This window comes from Labeo rohita, chromosome 9 (assembly GCF_022985175.1).
Source record: "Labeo rohita strain BAU-BD-2019 chromosome 9, IGBB_LRoh.1.0, whole genome shotgun sequence".
NCBI lineage: Eukaryota > Metazoa > Chordata > Actinopteri > Cypriniformes > Cyprinidae > Labeo > Labeo rohita.
This window is the reverse complement of record NC_066877.1, coordinates 40,622-57,530: the sequence shown is the minus strand read 5'-3', so window position 1 is coordinate 57,530 and position 16,909 is coordinate 40,622. Positions and strand designations below refer to the sequence as shown.

Genomic DNA, 16,909 nt, shown 5'->3' with positions numbered 1-16,909 from the left:
AAGATAGAAATAACTTCAAACCATTTTTTAGCTGGTGAAAATACTAGTGGCCTAAAACTTTTGCACAGTACTGTATATGTGTGTGTGTGTGTGTATATATATATATATATATATATATATATATATATATATATATTTGAAAAGTTCAGATGCAAAAGCCTCTAAATCCATCTGACGTAGTTCTTTCCGGCTACTTTGTATAGGTTTCTATGCAAGTACTGGTATATATATATATATATATATATATATATATGTATGTGTATGTGTGTGTGTGTGTATATATATAAACAGTACTTTTGTAGTACTCAGTAAGGGTGATTTATCAGTAAGGGTCAACAGGCTGTTCTTTGGCAAGATTGATTGTTCTGTGAGGTGTTTTCAGATGAGTCAGCTTCACTAATATTTCACATTTCACCTTTTTGAACCTTATGTTTTGTGATGTTTAAATTACCAGAGACACAAAGTCAATGTTCTTTTAAGTTATACTATTAAATTCTATATTACTATATAAGTACAAATACATACTCGACTACACACACTTTGTCTTACTGTCAGGTACCATTTAAACACTTGCATCCTTAAATGAATAGTTTATCCAAAAATGAAAGTTCTTCCATTTTTGACTTACTCTCATGCTATCCCAGATATGCAAACAATTACTTTAAGCATGGATAGAGAGAGATATCTAGCCAGTTACTTACTGATGCAAAAAATTATTTGGGCAATGAACAGACCCCTCATTATATGAAGAACAACTAAGTGGAAATAGATGTCATTCTAATACATAAAGCCATTTCTAGATTATTGCCCATTATGTTCCTAGAAAGGTCTGTGGTGGATATCCACTCCTAGAGAGAGTAGCAAGAGTCCTGTATTTTTAACATTTCTAGACAGCTTTGTGCATTTCTGTAATGTGTTTTTGAGGTCCTATGAAAAAGAGATTAAGGCATGGTTCACACTAACCAAGCTTTCTTGAAAAGAACAGTCATTAGCCATGACTTTGTGTGCCTTTATTTAAAGGGCAAAGCACCTCTGCAACCCACATTTACAATCTTCCAATGTCACACACACACACAGCAGGAGACGAGAGGTGAGTGACAATCCAAACCAGCATTTATTGAACAGACGATAGAACACACAGAGTTTGAGACAAATGGTAATGAAATGCTTAGCTGACAGTCCTTTTGCGAAAGAGCAGATGATAGTCCATTCAGTGAGCCACGTGGGATCCAGAGAGCACGAGAGAGTTCAGCATAGAAGAATTTCATAAAGTCAGGAGCAAACGTCACAGGGTGCGAACGGTAGACCCAACAAGAGAAGAATGCATGAATGTCCTTTAAATAGGGTGTGGCTGATTGAAGTCAGGTGCAGGTGATTAGAAGTCAGGTGAGGATGAGCAGGTGAGCGGTGCTCTGGGTGACGTGGCTGGTGAAGGTGACTGTGGTGAATGCCTGACATCCAACTCATTGATCCCCTTTATATACTTTAATTTTTATTTAAATACCTTAATTTATTTATACAAACAACACTCCTTAAGCCTATACAATTCTATGAATAAATACAGAGAGAATGTGCTCAGTTTTGTGCAGTGCAAGAAAATAACATTTGTCTTTTTATTGTGGTTATTAAACTCCTAAGAATTTACATTCATGCTTGAGGACAAAATGAGACAGAAAGCATTTCCTGTGATCGGGATGTTACATTTTGCAGATGCCATTTAATCTATTTACTGCTTCACAGTCCATTAGTTCACATTTCTGTTTTCAATTTCACATGCAGAATATTTGACATTCTGGAGATTGAAGAGTCTGAGAGATTCTACTCTTCTTTGCCTTGTGGTGTGCGTCTCATCTTTGCTCTTTACAATTTGATGGAGTCTCAGTCAGAGATGTTCTGTTACTTTGTGATTATCTTAAATCACATGGTGTCTGCCTCTCTGCTAACACTCTTCCTGCCCATCCTCATCTTCTTGTGGGCCATGTTGTCAGTGCCACGGCCAACCAAGCGCTTCTGGATGACAGCTATTATCTACACACAGGTCAGTATCTTCACAACTGGTGCAGCTGATGTTTCAAATGATTGAGTCAACCATAATATATTCTCAGGCCAGGTGTGCTAAAGCAGTTTGGAAATCAAATTTGCAGAACATTGGGTCCCCAAGAGCAGGATCTATAGGCTTTTTCATAGGTTGAAAAAAAGAAAGAATATAATTTATACTTCTTTAGTAAGTTTTGTCTGTTTACACTGTAAAATCTAATTATTTGGGCTTACTTGAAAAAAAAAAAAAGCATGTAAACCAATTGCCTTAAAAAGAGTAAAGAAGTAAAGTACAATGGGAATAGTATTGATGTTAGTATAGTTTACTTAAACAAGAGTTCCAGTAACAAAAAAAACTTGATCCTTTCCTTTAGGTTTACTCTTTACTTAGTATGGCTACTCACTGACTCCCAGAGTGCATTGTGGCATGAATAAATTATGCAGTTGCTTTGTTGTTTTTATTTGCAAATTGTATTTGCTGACTTGTGTCAGCAGTAGCATAAAAAACCCTAATGAAAATAAAGCTAATAAAATAGTTATTGTTAGAGTTAATACAAATAAATTGAGTTGTTACCATTGTTGTGATTCACATTCATTGTTGCGGCTCAAGCATGTTACCCCAAATATTAAAGCATTATAGCTACCCAATTAAAAGCTTCTCAAGGAGTCTATGAAAAACAATGAAATGGTTAAAGATCATTAATCAACATAAAAAAAATATACTACCTAATGATTTAATTAGAAAATAGGTCACCTTCTAAAAACGATCTATTTATTACTTTTCTTCCTTTGAAATAAAGTTATTCTGATTTCATGCTGCATCAGTAGGAATAAAACGTCTCAGGTTACGTATGTAACCCTGGTTCTCTGAGAAGGGAACGAGACACTGCGTCCTCTAGAGGTCGCTATGGGGAACGCCATCTCCATGACCCGTGTCTGAAGTCTACATACAAAAACATCAACAGAGTTGGCCGGCAACAGCTTATGACGTCACTTCCAGCGCGACTCGTCGCTGCCAGTGCGTCACTACCGGTGCGACCACAGTACAAAAGAACACAACATTTGCTTCTTCGTCTGAAGCTTACGTCCGAAGCATGGCGGTGAAACTAGAGGACGCAGTGTCTCGTTCCCTTCTCAGGGAACCAGGGTTACATACGTAACCTGAGACATTCCCTTTCGAGGAACTCGAACTGCGTCCTCCTTAGGTTCGCTATGGGGAACGGTTATACCCACGCTGCCATGCTGAGGGGAGTGCATGCCATCATAGAGGTGAGCACTAAGTACCAACTGCCTTAAGCTTAACCTCCTGGGGTCGACGGTGGCGTCGGCGGCCCGAATTGCATATTTTCATGACACGAGCAAAAAGAACCTAAAATGCTCGCTCATTTTTGATCGTACATATAAAAGTAATACATCATTTAAATCTGTAGAGGATCTACTATTATTTGAGTACACTCACAATATCAACAAAACATTATTCTTTTGCAAAACAAGGAAAATAAACAGGGTGCGCATTCAGCAGTCTCCGTCTCCACACGTATCATTTTGAAATGCGTCAGTAAAATGAACTAAAACTCAGCGAATACGTGACGCACACACATGAGAGAGATATCTATAGAAAGCTTGATATTTTTACTTTTAGATGAAGCCCCTCTTGCCGAAAACAAATATTGTTTGATGAAGTAAATCGCATGAAACCAACACCATGTTCAATCTCTCCCGTCTGCTTCATTTTTTTTAATTAGATCACGCCCACGAGATGCTTTTGCTTTCATAGTGTAATCGCCACGTGAGGGCGCGCGCCAAACGTAACCGCCCACATCACTGTACACATATTCTAGTGTAAAAAAAAGTTCCTTGACTACTGATGATGAGTTTAGAGATATCAGGTATGATTTACTTTTTTCACTTGTTGAACAGAATTGAGAAACTACACAAAGTCTGTTCACATCTCTGTGGTTAGATCAGGGTGTTCAATTGTGTGTATTTGACCTTCATTATGTATATTTTGATTATACTGTGTTGTAAATAAAATACAAACAATCTAAAACTCCATTCTTTGAATCTCTCATTGTTTCTTACCTGACAGTCACAGTCTCATTGATGGACCATTAGGGAGGGCTCTTTGTCTCTCAGATGTGAATTGCTAAAAATTCATGGGTCATTGCCATTCCTTCGCATATTCCCTTTCGATCACAAAACATGTCTTAGAAAATTTACATCAATATATTGTTTTCTCTGAACGAGTGAACGAGATGATTTTCACATAATTTTGTTGAAAAAAATCTAGCCTACCACATCCAATTTTCAAAAGTCTTGTGAACAAATGTTCTGAATGTGTTTCATGGCCTTATTTCAGTGACTTAAAAATTTTAGTTTTTCACTAACCACGCATAAACGTTGTTTTCTCAAAAACACAAACATGTACATTCATGTTGCTTACATATTATTGTAACCTAGTTTGTGCTGATTACAGTGTAACCAGACTTTAGCCATGAATATGTTTTTAAGATACTGAAAAAAGCACAAATGTCAGGGCATGTCAAAACTTCTCCAGGGCCCCAAAACACCCTCAGACCCCAGAGGGTTAAGGGAGTTGCCCCTGAGACGTAGTGACGGCTGTCAGTGACATTATCCCTTTCGGCCAAAAAGCCTGAGCTGCATACCCAAGACTTACCTGAAAGGGGTCAGATATGCTGGACCTGGAGTAGAGCTCAAAGCTTGGAATTAGAAGATATTCCTTTAAGGGGATATGGCTGAATGCCTAGGGTTTCACCTAGGTTTGGCCTGTCACACAGGGGGCTACCGTGGGCTCTGCATAGGTTCCCTCAGAAACCGTCCTACAGACCATAGGTAGCAGCAACCTGCTCAGGATGCGCAAGTAGAGTGGTATCCAAGGTGTCCGGGAACAACCAACTCAGAGAATGGGCACGAGTTTGAGCGTGAACCCATATCATAGAGGGTGCGCATGAACTAGCGCAAGTATTACCGTTACTTTAGCCTGGCAGATGCTCACAAGGAGTGGGACCCAAGGTGACCGGGGTTTTAACCAACTCAAGAAAGGGTACGGGCCATAAGCACGTAAATCCCTACCATAAAGGATTTTAGAATGGACGCAGAACTCCGGTGCATTCTATACCACAATGTGGATTTTAGAAAAGTGCCCCAGGGTTCACGTGTGCACTAACCATATACATGGATTTGAGAAAGCGCCCAAGGGTTCGTGCGGGCCTTACCATAAAAATGGACTTTAGAAATACCGCTTGGAAACAGTGTGCTAGTAGATAACCCTCAGAATGAGGGGAGCTCTGCAAGCTTTCCAAACAAGGATCCAAGGAGAAGGCAGTAAGGGCGAACCTCAGTTGCCCAGTTGGGGCAATGCTCAGAGCAGACCCTCAAGGTGAGGGGAGCATCGCTACTCCAGACAGGCAGTTAGCCTCAGCTAACTGTCTGATAATACTGCCATGGAACCGATACACTTAACCAGCGTGAGAGGTTAGTGTGCTGGGACAGGCTTCAAACTCCTGAGAGACAGGAGGAATACCCAATCCGCCCAGGGGTGACAAACTCTAAGAAAACCCTCCCGCAGCGAGGGGAGAATCGTCATGCCCTGTCAAGGAGGCCTTAGATGTGATCTGATAACAGGATATCAAATATCACAGCAGAGACGAATCCATCAACACTGTATGGGTGCATAGAGAGCAGCAGCGTCCCCAGCCCTCAGGCTGTGTTGTGGATATTCTCTTGAGGGGGCAAGTGCCACTACCAACCTAAGCAGACCTGTGCTTACTATCTCGATAGAAAGCGTAGGCCCCGTTCTAGCAAGGCCCGCAGAACCTCACGAACAAGGGCCTAGACCATAGCCAATGCTCCTCAGAGCACTGAGAAGGGGTCCCACAGAAACACCTTCCACTCATACGATGGTAAAAAATAGCGTGGTCAAGCCCACTCCTCAGAGGGGCGACTCACTAAATTACTAAGATGGTATGAGGATAGGTCTGTAAGATGATTGGGTGGATACCCAGAAACAGGAAGCCCCTCAGGGCAGGATGCAGACGGAGTGCTCAGTAAGGTGGCCTCTCAGGCATACATGTCCAGTCAGGGGTGACCAGGAACCTCCTGCGAAGAAAAGATTTTCTGAAAAGTTTACCTCGAGGTAGGGCCGTAGCCCTAGTTGTAGTGCTGTAGTGAGGACCTGAAAGCCAAAAGTGGCCATGATGTCTCCATGATGAAGGCAGATCCAGGACAAGCAGGCCACAACCATAGTCAGAGACCAGAGGGGGGTGTTCGAAGAGAACCTACCTAAAAAACAGAAAACAGAAAACACAAGAGACAGGTCCGAAACATACAGAAAAAGGAGACTAGACACATAATAAAGGATCATACTCACCCATTCGTGGTTCCCGCGCATGACTCAGAAAGTAGTGAGAAGGTAAGATCCATGTCCAAACCATCAGTAAAGGTAGCTTTATAACCATAAAAGCTAACCTAAAACATCATAGGTCCGGTGGGAAGCGTGCAGGAAGATACCACCTAACCTCAGTGAAGTGGTCACTGCAGGGGAATTGAGAAGGGGAAGAAAGGATGGATGGAAAAAACCCTGAGGAAAGTGAGTAGATGTTTATTTTTTACTCTGGTCCAGGCGAGAGCGTTGTCTGGTCTGGATCACTTCCCTCAGGTCTTGCCTGCCTTCTCTCGGCCCACGCTTCCTCTTAGAACCACCCGTAGGTGGGGGAGGGGCGCGAGTTGCGACACTAGTCTTCTGAGCTCGTCTTCGTTCCTCAGAATGCGACGAGTCAGGACCCCCGTGTTGTTCAGGCTCAGATCTGGACCTTCGAGGAATATAGGTTTTGAAGGCAGCTGAGCGCGTCCTCACCTCCCTGAACTTCTCGACCACCGTCTCGACGGAGGCACCGAAAAGCTCAGAGGGCGAGACCAGCGCATCGAGAAGAAAGCCGCTCTCTTTCTTCCCGAGGTCGGCCAGTTTCACCCACAGATGTCTCTCCGTAACCACCATGGCCCCCATAGACCTGCCCATGGCAGTGGCGGCCTGCTTAGTGGCACGAAGAGCAAGATCTGTGGTGCGGCGCAGCTCAGACACCTCATCAGGGGAAAGACCCTGACCTTTGTCCAGATCTTTCAGCAGATCAGCTTGCTAGGCTTGAAGCACTGCCATCGTGTGCAACGCACCCACCACTTGACCTGCTGCGTATGCTTTGCCATTCAAACGAGATGTTACTTGGAGGGGTATGGATGGCAAAGAGGGAGTCTTAAGAGAAGATGTTTCACCCATAGAGAGATAGCTAGCCAGCGTCTCTTCTACAGGGGGCATCTTCTCATTGCCATATTCACGCATTCCCTCAATATTAGCATAATTAGAATGAGGAAAATTATGGATGCGTGAAGAATACGGCTTTTTCCATACCTTCTCGATCTCTGCATGGAGATCGGGAAGAAATGGAAGACTCGCCAGAGCTGGAAGGCTATGGTCGGAAAGATAACGTTCGTCGAGACGACCCCGTGGTGCTACCTTTCTAGTCCGCTTCCATGGCAAGTCAAGCCTCGCCGTGGCGCGGTCCATAACCTCTAACAGCTCGTCGTACACAGGGCAAGAGATTAGAGAAGGCTCAGCCTCAGCTTCTTCACCCTCTGACATCTCTTGCTCTTCTTGGGTAGGACCCAACAGAGCACTAGCTGCCGGATAAGATGATGTTAAAGAAATAACATCATCATCATCCAACAGCTCGTCCTCGTCCCCGGCCGACGAGCGTGAAAGGGAAAGTCCCTTTTTTAACTCCTCAGCGAGGTCCGCTTGCGATCCCCACGAGCTCATTTTTCTCCGTGCCTCGGCAGCAGAGGGTCCTGAACTGCGGGGAGCAGACAGCTGACCCTCTTTCCTCGAAAAGAGAGACAAACGAGAACGGAGCTTTTTCATGGGAAAAAGCTCACAATGCACGCAGATTGCCCCCTCGAGGACATCGCGTGCATGCTCCTCACCCAAACAATAGACGCAAAGATTGTGCATGTCATCAGGTGTAAAAAAAACGAGGACACGGATCCGCGCACTTCTTAAACGTCTTACTAGTGATCGCCATAGTATGTAGGAAGAGAGAAAGGATCTTTCTTACCAGAATGCACGCTCCAGACAAAAGAGTCAGTAAAGACGAAGAAGAGAATGTTGTGTTCTACCGGTGTCCTTTTATACTGTGGTCACACCGGTAGTGACGCATCGGCAGCGACAAGTCTTGCCGGAAGTGATATCATAAGCTGTCGCCGGCCAACTCTGTTGATGTTTTTGTATGTAGACTTCAGACACGGGTCACGGAGATGGCGTTCCCCATAGCGACCTCTAGAGGACGCAGTTCGAGTTCCTCAAAAGGGAACTATAATAATGCAAATGAAGCTTCAAGTGCCCAATCAAAGGTGATGTGATGTTTTCTCTAATATTTCAGTTTCAGTATTTGGGAAACAAGTGAATGCAACTAGTGAAAGATAACTGCAGACATGGAAGAAATGAGTGAAAAAAATTGCCTCACATCAAAAACTTTCTTTTCTTCTTCTTCTGATGTTATGTTGCTGTGACGAGGTTATGGAAGAATCGTGAGACGTTGGATCCATGAGCAACAGCTTTATTAAATCCAGTAACGTAAACAGGTGGAAGTCAACAACGGCAGTCAGTTGTGGTGAAGGCAAATCCAATAGGGAAGTAATAGTCCATGCAAAAGGTCGGGGCCGGCAGCGAGCAAACACAATAATCCGAGAGAATAGCGAGGGTCGACAAAAGGCAGGCAGCAAAGGTTCACACACAACTTTAACAGTCCGGTTGGCAACAGTAAGGCAGTCCGATAGAAAAACGCTCAGGATTGAAGGCATGACCATACAAAATTTCGCGACGGGCGTTCCGGCGTGGCACGCTAAAATGGCCGCCGGAGGGGAAGTGAACCGGGAGACCTGGAACGGGAAGTGGCGCGCCCCAGGCACGGGATGATGGGATATGTAGTTAAAACTCCGGTGACGGTTCCCGCTGGTGCGGGACAGGGGAGCCACAGAGACCGCATTTGTGACAGAGACGCCGCCCCGCGAGCGCCTCCTGGCGCGAGGAGGCAACCGACGCCGAGGCCTACCCCTTCCACGGGGACCTGGCCGATCTGGGTGGGTAGCGTGGAACTCTGCAGTGAGGGATGGATCCAAGATGTCCTCTGCGGGCACCCACGACCGCTCCTCGGGGCCGTAGTCCTCCCAGTCGACCAGGTACTGTAGGCGACCGTTCCGGCGTCGGGAGTCCAGGATAGCGTTAACTCGGTACGCCTCCTCGCCATCGATGATCAGGGGGGCAGGTCTCTGTGGAGCGGTCTCGTCTAGGATCTCCGTCCCTCCCGGGCGACCAGCGGGCTTCAACAGAGAAACATGGAATGTGGGTGAGATACGATACTCTGCGGGTAATTCTAGTCTGAATGATACTGGGGTAATTTGATGGAGGATTTTAAATGGACCCACGTACCTGGGGCTAAGCTTCTTGCTGGGCAGGCGGAGACGCAGATGGACAGCTAGACCCATTGTCCTGGTTCGTAGGATGGTGCGGGTCGGCGGCGACGATCTGCCTGGACCTGGTTACGACGAACTGCTCTCTGAAGGTGCATGTGAGCCCGATTCCAGGTCTCCTCACTCCGCTGGAACCAGGAGTTGACTGCAGGTAAATCAGAGGGTTCCCCTGACCAGGGGAACAGGGGAGGTTGGAAGCCTAAAACACACTGGAACGGAGTTAAGTTAGTAGAGGGCTTACGGATCGAATTCTGGGCGTATTCGGCCCAGAAGAGATAACGACTCCAGTCTTCCTGATGGTCCTGGCAGTAAGCACGTAGGAAGCGGGTCAACTCCTGGTTCAGCCTCTTCACTTGTCCATTGGCCTCTGGGTGGTATCCTGACGTGAGACTGACGTTTACGCCCAGAAGGTGGAAGAAGCTGGCCCACAACCGTGAAGTGAATTGGGGCCCACGGTCCGAAACAATGTCCTCCGGAAGGCCATAAAATCTGAACACCGAATTGCAGAGTGCCTCGGCCGTCTCCATGGCGGTGGGTAATTTAGGGAGAGGGATGAAGCGACAGCCCTTGGAAAACCTGTCGACCACAGATAGTATAATGGTGTGCCCCTGGGATAGAGGCAGATCCGTGACAAAGTCCACCGCCAGGTGCGACCAGGGTCGATTGGGAATTGGTAGGGGTTGTAGTAAGCCGGCGGGTAGTTGAGGGAGGGACTTGGAGGTATTGCAAATGACACAGTTCTTAACGAAGGCGATGGCATCTGATCGCAGGGTAGGCCGCCAGAACCGGTTGCGTAGGAGATGGATGGTTGCTTCAATTCCCGGATGACCAGAGCTGGGGGTAGAGTGGACTTCAGAGAGGATTCGCGGGCGGAGACGAGCGGGGACATAGGTGAGGTTCTCAGGGCAGTCCGCAGGAGGAGGGTCTTGGATCTGGGCCTCAGTGATCTCGGTCATGACATCCCAGGTGACAGGTGCGACGATGAGGGAGGCGGGTATGATATTTTCTGAGTGGGTGACCTGGCCGGGTTCATGGACTCGGGAGAGGGCGTCAGCCTTGAGGTTTTGAGAGCCTGGACGGTAGCTGATCTCGAAGTTAAACCGAGTAAAGAAGAGAGCCCAACGAGCCTGGCGGTGGTTGAGGACCTTAGCCGTACGGAGATACTCCAGATTTTTGTGGTCGGTTAAGATGGTGAAGGGATGCCGTGCCCCCTCCAGCCAGTGCCTCCACTCCTCTAGGGCGAGCTTAATGGCGAGCAACTCCCGATTACCCACATCGTAATTCCTCTCGGCCGGGCTGAGCTTGTGTGAGAAGAAGGCGCAGGGGTAGGTCTTGGGAGGCTGACCCTGTCGTTGAGAGAGCACAGCCCCTACTCCGGTACTGGAGGCATCAACTTCCACGAGGAAGGGTAGTTGGGGATCAGGGTGCCGGAGGATGGGTGCTGTGGTAAATCGGTGTCGGAGTTCGTGGAAGGCCTGCACTGCAGCGGGTGACCAGGTTAAGTGGGTCTCTCCCTTCTTGACCATTGAAGTGAGTGGAGCGGCTACCGTACTGAAGTTGCGAATGAATCGACGGTAGAAGTTTGAGAAACCCAAAAAACCACTGAAGTTCTTGGGATGCGGCCACTCACGCACTGCCTTGACCTCCGAGTCGTCCATGGCCACGCCCTTGGGACTGATTACATAACCCAAGAAGGCAATACTCTGTTGATGAAATTGGCACTTCTCCTCTTTGGCATATAACTTGTGTTGGATGAGACGCTGGAGAACCGCCCTGACGTGTTGTACATGTTCTGCGAGGGAATTGGAGAAAATAAGGATGTTGTCGATGTACACGATGACCCAGCGATTCAGCATGTCCCGGAACACCTCATTAACAAACGCCTGGAAGTAGGACGGACTATTGGCTAGGCCGAAGGGCATCACCAAGTATTCGTAGTGACCTGAGGTAGTCGAGAAGGCCGTCTTCCACTCATCCCCCTCCCGGATGCGGATCAGATTGTAGGCTGAGCGGAGGTCCAGCTTGGTGTAGTACTTGGCAGATCGTAGTTGCTCCAAGGCCGGAGGAACGAGTGGGAGTGGATACCTGTACTTGATTGTAACCTCGTTGAGGGGTCGGTAGTCGATGCAGGGGCGCAAACCGCCGTCCTTCTTCTTAACGAAAGAAGCCCGCCGTGGCGGGAGAGGTGGAAGGTCGGATGAATCCCTTGTCGAGTTCCTCCTTAATGTACTTCTCCATAGCTTCGGTTTCTGGTTGGGAGAGTGGGTAGACGCGCCCACGTGGTGAAATTCGATAGCGCAGTCTCCAGGTCTGTGAGGTGGTAATTCAGTGGCTTTGATGGTACTGAAGGCCTCGAGCAGATCTTGGTATTCGATGGGTATGGTGCTGTTGGGAGGGTGAGTGGTGGACCGGGGTGGAGTCACGGGAGCTGGGTGAATGCAGTGCTGTTGGCAGTAGGACGACCAGTGTGTGATGGTACCTCCAGCCCAGGAGATGGTTGGTTCATGAAGATTCAGCCACGGGTAGCCCAGGATGAGGGGTGATTGAGGTGAGGAAATAACAAAGAACCGGATGGTTTCACGGTGGCTGGGTTCGAGGTAGACGGTGAGATCGTCCGTGGTGTAGTCAATGCGGCCGGAACCTAACGGTCTCCCGTCGAGGGCGGCCACTGCCACAGGGGAAACACAAGAAAGAGTGGGCAATTAAAAAAAAAAGAGTGAAAGAGTGAAATTACCGGCTGCGCCGGAATCAATCAAAGCATTGGTCTGGATAGAAATGCTCTCTGAACTCAGTATCACAAGAATTTCACAGGTTTAAGCAAGCTTTGGTTACACTCACCGAGGTGGGGGTCGGGGTAGTCGTGGTGGTCAAGTAGGGCAGGTGGCCCATATGTGTCCCGCCTGGCTGCAGTAGAGACACAGGTTGTTACAAATCCGCCGCTCCCTCTCCTAGACGGTGAGTTTAGTGGTTCCTAATTGCATGGGTTCTGGGGCCGAGGAGGTTGCAGGTTGATTCGGGAATACGTTGGGGAGTGGCCGGTTAGGCTTCCGGGAACGCATTACACTGTCGATCCGGATGGAGAGATCTATGTACTGGTTCAGCGTGAGCCCCTCGTCCCAGCAGGCCAGCTCCACCTGCAGGTCCTGGTTTAATCCCCTCCGATAATGGAGCTTGAGGGGACCGTCGTTCCACCCGCTCTGTGCTGCCAGCGTGCGGAACTCCAGGGCGTAATCAGCAGCGGTGCGACGGCCTTGTTTTAAAGCCACTATCTGCTCACCTGCCTCGCTGCTCTCTGGACTGGGCTGAAACACCTCCTTAAAACTTTGAAGAAAGGTGGCGAACGAGGGGTAGGTTGATTGTCCCAGGTTCCAAACAGCGGTAGCCCAATCCAGTGCCTTCCCGGTAAGGAGGGAGCAGACAAAGGCTATCTTGCTCTCGTCGGTGGCGTACAGGTTAGGCTGCTGATTGACAAATAAAGTGCATTGTAATAGGAAACCCTTACATTTAGCCGCTTTTCCGTCAAACTTCTCAGGAAATGCGAGACGGGGGCTGGCGGTGATGGGCTGGGCTCCTGGGAGTTGTACAGGTGGAGGAGGTGCGGTTTGCATTCCCTGGATCGCCTGAACCAGTTGTTCCGTGAGGGCTGTGAGACGATCGAGTTGCTGCTGATGCTGGGTCAGGAGAGTGGCTTGTGGAGACATCTCCGTCGCGATCTGGTCAACTGTCGCTGGATCCGAAGATGGCGAAGTTTTCTGTGACGAGGTTATGGAAGAATCGTGAGATGTTGGATCCATGAGCAACAGCTTTATTAAATCCAGTAACGTAAACAGGCAGAAGTCAACAACGGCAGTCAGTTGTGGTGAAGGCAAATCCAATAGGGAAGTAATAGTCCATACAAAAGGTCGGGGCCGGCAGCGAGCAAACACAATAATCCGAGAGAATAGCGAGGGTCGACAAAAGGCAGGCAGCAAAGGTTCACACACAACTTTAACAGTCCGGTTGGCAACAGTAAGGCAGTCCGATAGAAAAACGCTCAGGATTGAAGGCATAACCATACAAAACTTTGTGACGGGCGTTCCGGCGTGGCACGCTAAAATGGCCGCCGGAGGGGAAGTGAACTGGGAGACCCGGAACCGGAAGTGGCGCGCCCCAGGCACGGGATGATGGGATACGTAGTTAAAACTCCGGTGACGGTTCCCGCTGGTGCGGGACAGGGGGAGCCACAGAGACCGCGTTTGTGACAGTTGCACATTAGCAACATATTAGTGCACTGCTGCCTTTTACTGGTTTATTAATGTCATTGGTTCCTCTGTAGCTACTTAAATATTTTAAGTAAGCATCACTTAAAGCAGTAAGTAAATTGTTTTATTTGCCTTGAAAGTAGCTGTAACTTAATAAAACCTAGTACGTACAGCATCTAAGTAAAAATAACTAATAAATTGGATTTTACAGTGTAGGACCATTTTCAGTTTTTCTAGTGAATAATTATTGTAGTCTTTAAATATGTGCGTAGTTGAAGCTAACTTAAATTATATATCCTAAAAAAAACTACAAAAAACAAAACAAAAACAAAACTAAATCTTTTTCCCCTCTTGTCATCTCCACTCAGCTCACAGTTGTGGTAAAGTACTTTTTCCAGTTTGGCTTCTTTCCATGGACTACATCAGCATATCGTGGCATTAATGCAGAGCGTGCATTTGCAGTACCCAACATAGTTGGAATTGAGAAGAAAGATGGCTACGTACTGCTAGACCTCATCCAGTTAATTGCTTTGTTCTTCCATCGCTCCATCCTTAAGGTACTACCAATGCTTCACCCTCTACTCTAGAAATCTACTTAAGATAGTTACCCGTCTCTGGAAACTTCACTGGAAAATGTCATTAGATATAAGCTATCTGACTGTCTATTTTTCTTTCCACACACAATAAAAAATAAATATTTCTTTCCAAACACAGTAAATTGCATCTATAACAGTTTAGTGGCATATTGGAAGTGATAATATCAATATATAATGTAATATTTTAAATTATACATTTTTAACTCTATAACCAATATTAATTAGCTTAGGCTGTTACACATACATGAGTTTAGCCCATGAACTCAGAGACGAGGGCTAGAGGATTCAGATGCATTGCATTTTAATAACTGAATACCCAAAAGTAACAGGAGTCCAAAAATAAAACAATAGGAATAATGAACAGAACTGAGATGACCAGTGTGTAACAAAAGCAATGGGAACAAAACTACAAAAACTACTGTATACAAAACTACTGAATACTTCAAACTAAGAGTCCAGAACACAAAACGGGAGCAAAAGAAAACAATCATAATAGAGTCTGCCTCTGTGGCCATGGCAGGACAGGCAGAGGATTGATACCTCCGTGGTCATGTCAGAGCAAACAGTAAGTTCAGGGACGGCCTCCGTGGCTGTATCAGAAGAAGCAGAAAGTCCAGACATGCCCTCTGGCATAGTTAAATGACTGTTTAACTATAGAAACTATAGAAAGTTTAACAACATTTGTGTCATTTGTAAGCATCTTGATGTGTTAGCTGATCTGTTGATCATTATGTAATGTATAGAAAATTAATCAGTAAACATTAACACACACAATATCTCATATTTGTAGCTATTTAAATATAAGACCTAATGATCTTTTAACCATTGTATAATGTTTATTAATGAAAGTCTGGTAACACTTTAGTATAAGGAACAATTCTCCCTATTAACTTTGCTTATTTACATGCCTATTGATAACATATTGGCTATTTATTAGTAGTTATAAAGCACATATTGTGCACGACCATATTCTACATTCCGAAATCCTACCCAATTCCTAAACTTAACAACTACCTTACAAACTACTAATAAGCAGCACATTAGTAGTTTACTGAGTCAAAAGTCATAGTTAATGTTTTGTTAACAGCGAGAATTGGACTTTAAAATAAAGTGTGACTGAAAATTTACCAAATTTTGCTTGGTACAGTGTATTCTGATATTTGTTTGTCCATGAAGAATACAGGTGATGCTGCCTTAAAATTTGTCACAGCAGGCAATATTTGCATCAGAAGGGTGCCTATGATGTCTGAGGATGCTGCCTAGTTAGGTGGTTTAGTAGGTCTTTGAACAGAGCCAGTGAGATGAGATGTTGATGTGTTTTTGTTCCTTCAGTGTCATGGTTTGTGGGATAACAAGGAGGTGGAGATGCCAGACTTTTTTAAGAAACTAAAGAGAAAAACAGAGAAAAACAAGATGGCTGGAGGATCAAGACAACGAGAAGAAAACACAAGTAGACGAATGCCCTTTGTTCCATCATACACCTCTTTCCTTCAGAGACAGAGAGTAGAGAGCCCCGAGAGACAAGGTAAGATCTCCACATGGACATACATGAGGAACTTATATTCACATACATATAATACTTATAACAAATAATGCACATACATGTACACAAGCACATATTTCACATGTGCCAGTTTGTTTTCTCTTAATCTTGTTTTGTGCTTTGTGGTGCCACACATAATTATTTACATATCTGTGCTAATATGATTAATAAATATTATATCAGCAGATTCAAACCAAAGCAGGAAAAAACATTCACAGAAGAAGCAACAGTGGAATGTGCCACTAAGCAGGAAGGATCGAATAAAACAGTACATGAATGGCCGAATGCTGGAAGCCAAAGCTGCTGTCATAGAGCTGTAAGAGATCAATAACATGACATTTTATTCACTGAAACATATGTATGCTACGCTGATGCATTGCTGCCATACACATATTTTTTCCACTCAATTATGTTATAATAACGAGATGTTATGTCATTTTAATCTTCATTTAATCTTTTCTCACCACAACAGCATCTTTACTCGTAATAGCAAGATGTAATGTTTTTTTTTTCTCGTTAAAACGACATCTTTTCTTGTACTAATAAGATGTTGTCATTAAAACAGCATCTTTTTCTCGTTAAAACAGCTTTTCTTGTAATAACGAGATGTTATGTCATTAAAACTTTCCCCACAATAACAATAATGTTATAAAAACAATGCTAAAATGATGATGTCATAAAAACGATGTTTTTTTTCCCATTATAAAAGAAATGGTTACATTGTGTGAACGAACTAAGCGATTGTCCGCACTGCTGACACCACAGTTCCGAGATAAATGAGGTTCTGCACGCTGCTGAAGTTACTGCAGGAGGGATAACAGAAATACACTGTTTTAAATGTATTTTAATATTTGTTAGGATTAATCTGTTTACAATATAATACTATTCAAAAATTCCGACCCAAAGGATATGACTCGTTTAAGATGATCAGGTCAAACCAGTTATTTTTG

General features: G+C 45.3%; 1 protein-coding gene across 1 annotated transcript in view; it reads left to right on the top strand.

Annotated features, from left to right (window-relative positions):
* si:dkey-11f4.7 (piezo-type mechanosensitive ion channel component 2) overlaps positions 1-16,909 on the top strand; it is a 169,845-nt gene that overhangs the window by 120,571 nt on the left and 32,365 nt on the right. Inside the window, 4 exon segments of the mRNA XM_051118918.1 lie at positions 1,780-2,038; positions 14,189-14,377; positions 15,749-15,941; positions 16,143-16,275. Coding sequence (XP_050974875.1) covers positions 1,780-2,038; positions 14,189-14,377; positions 15,749-15,941; positions 16,143-16,275 — 774 coding nt within the window.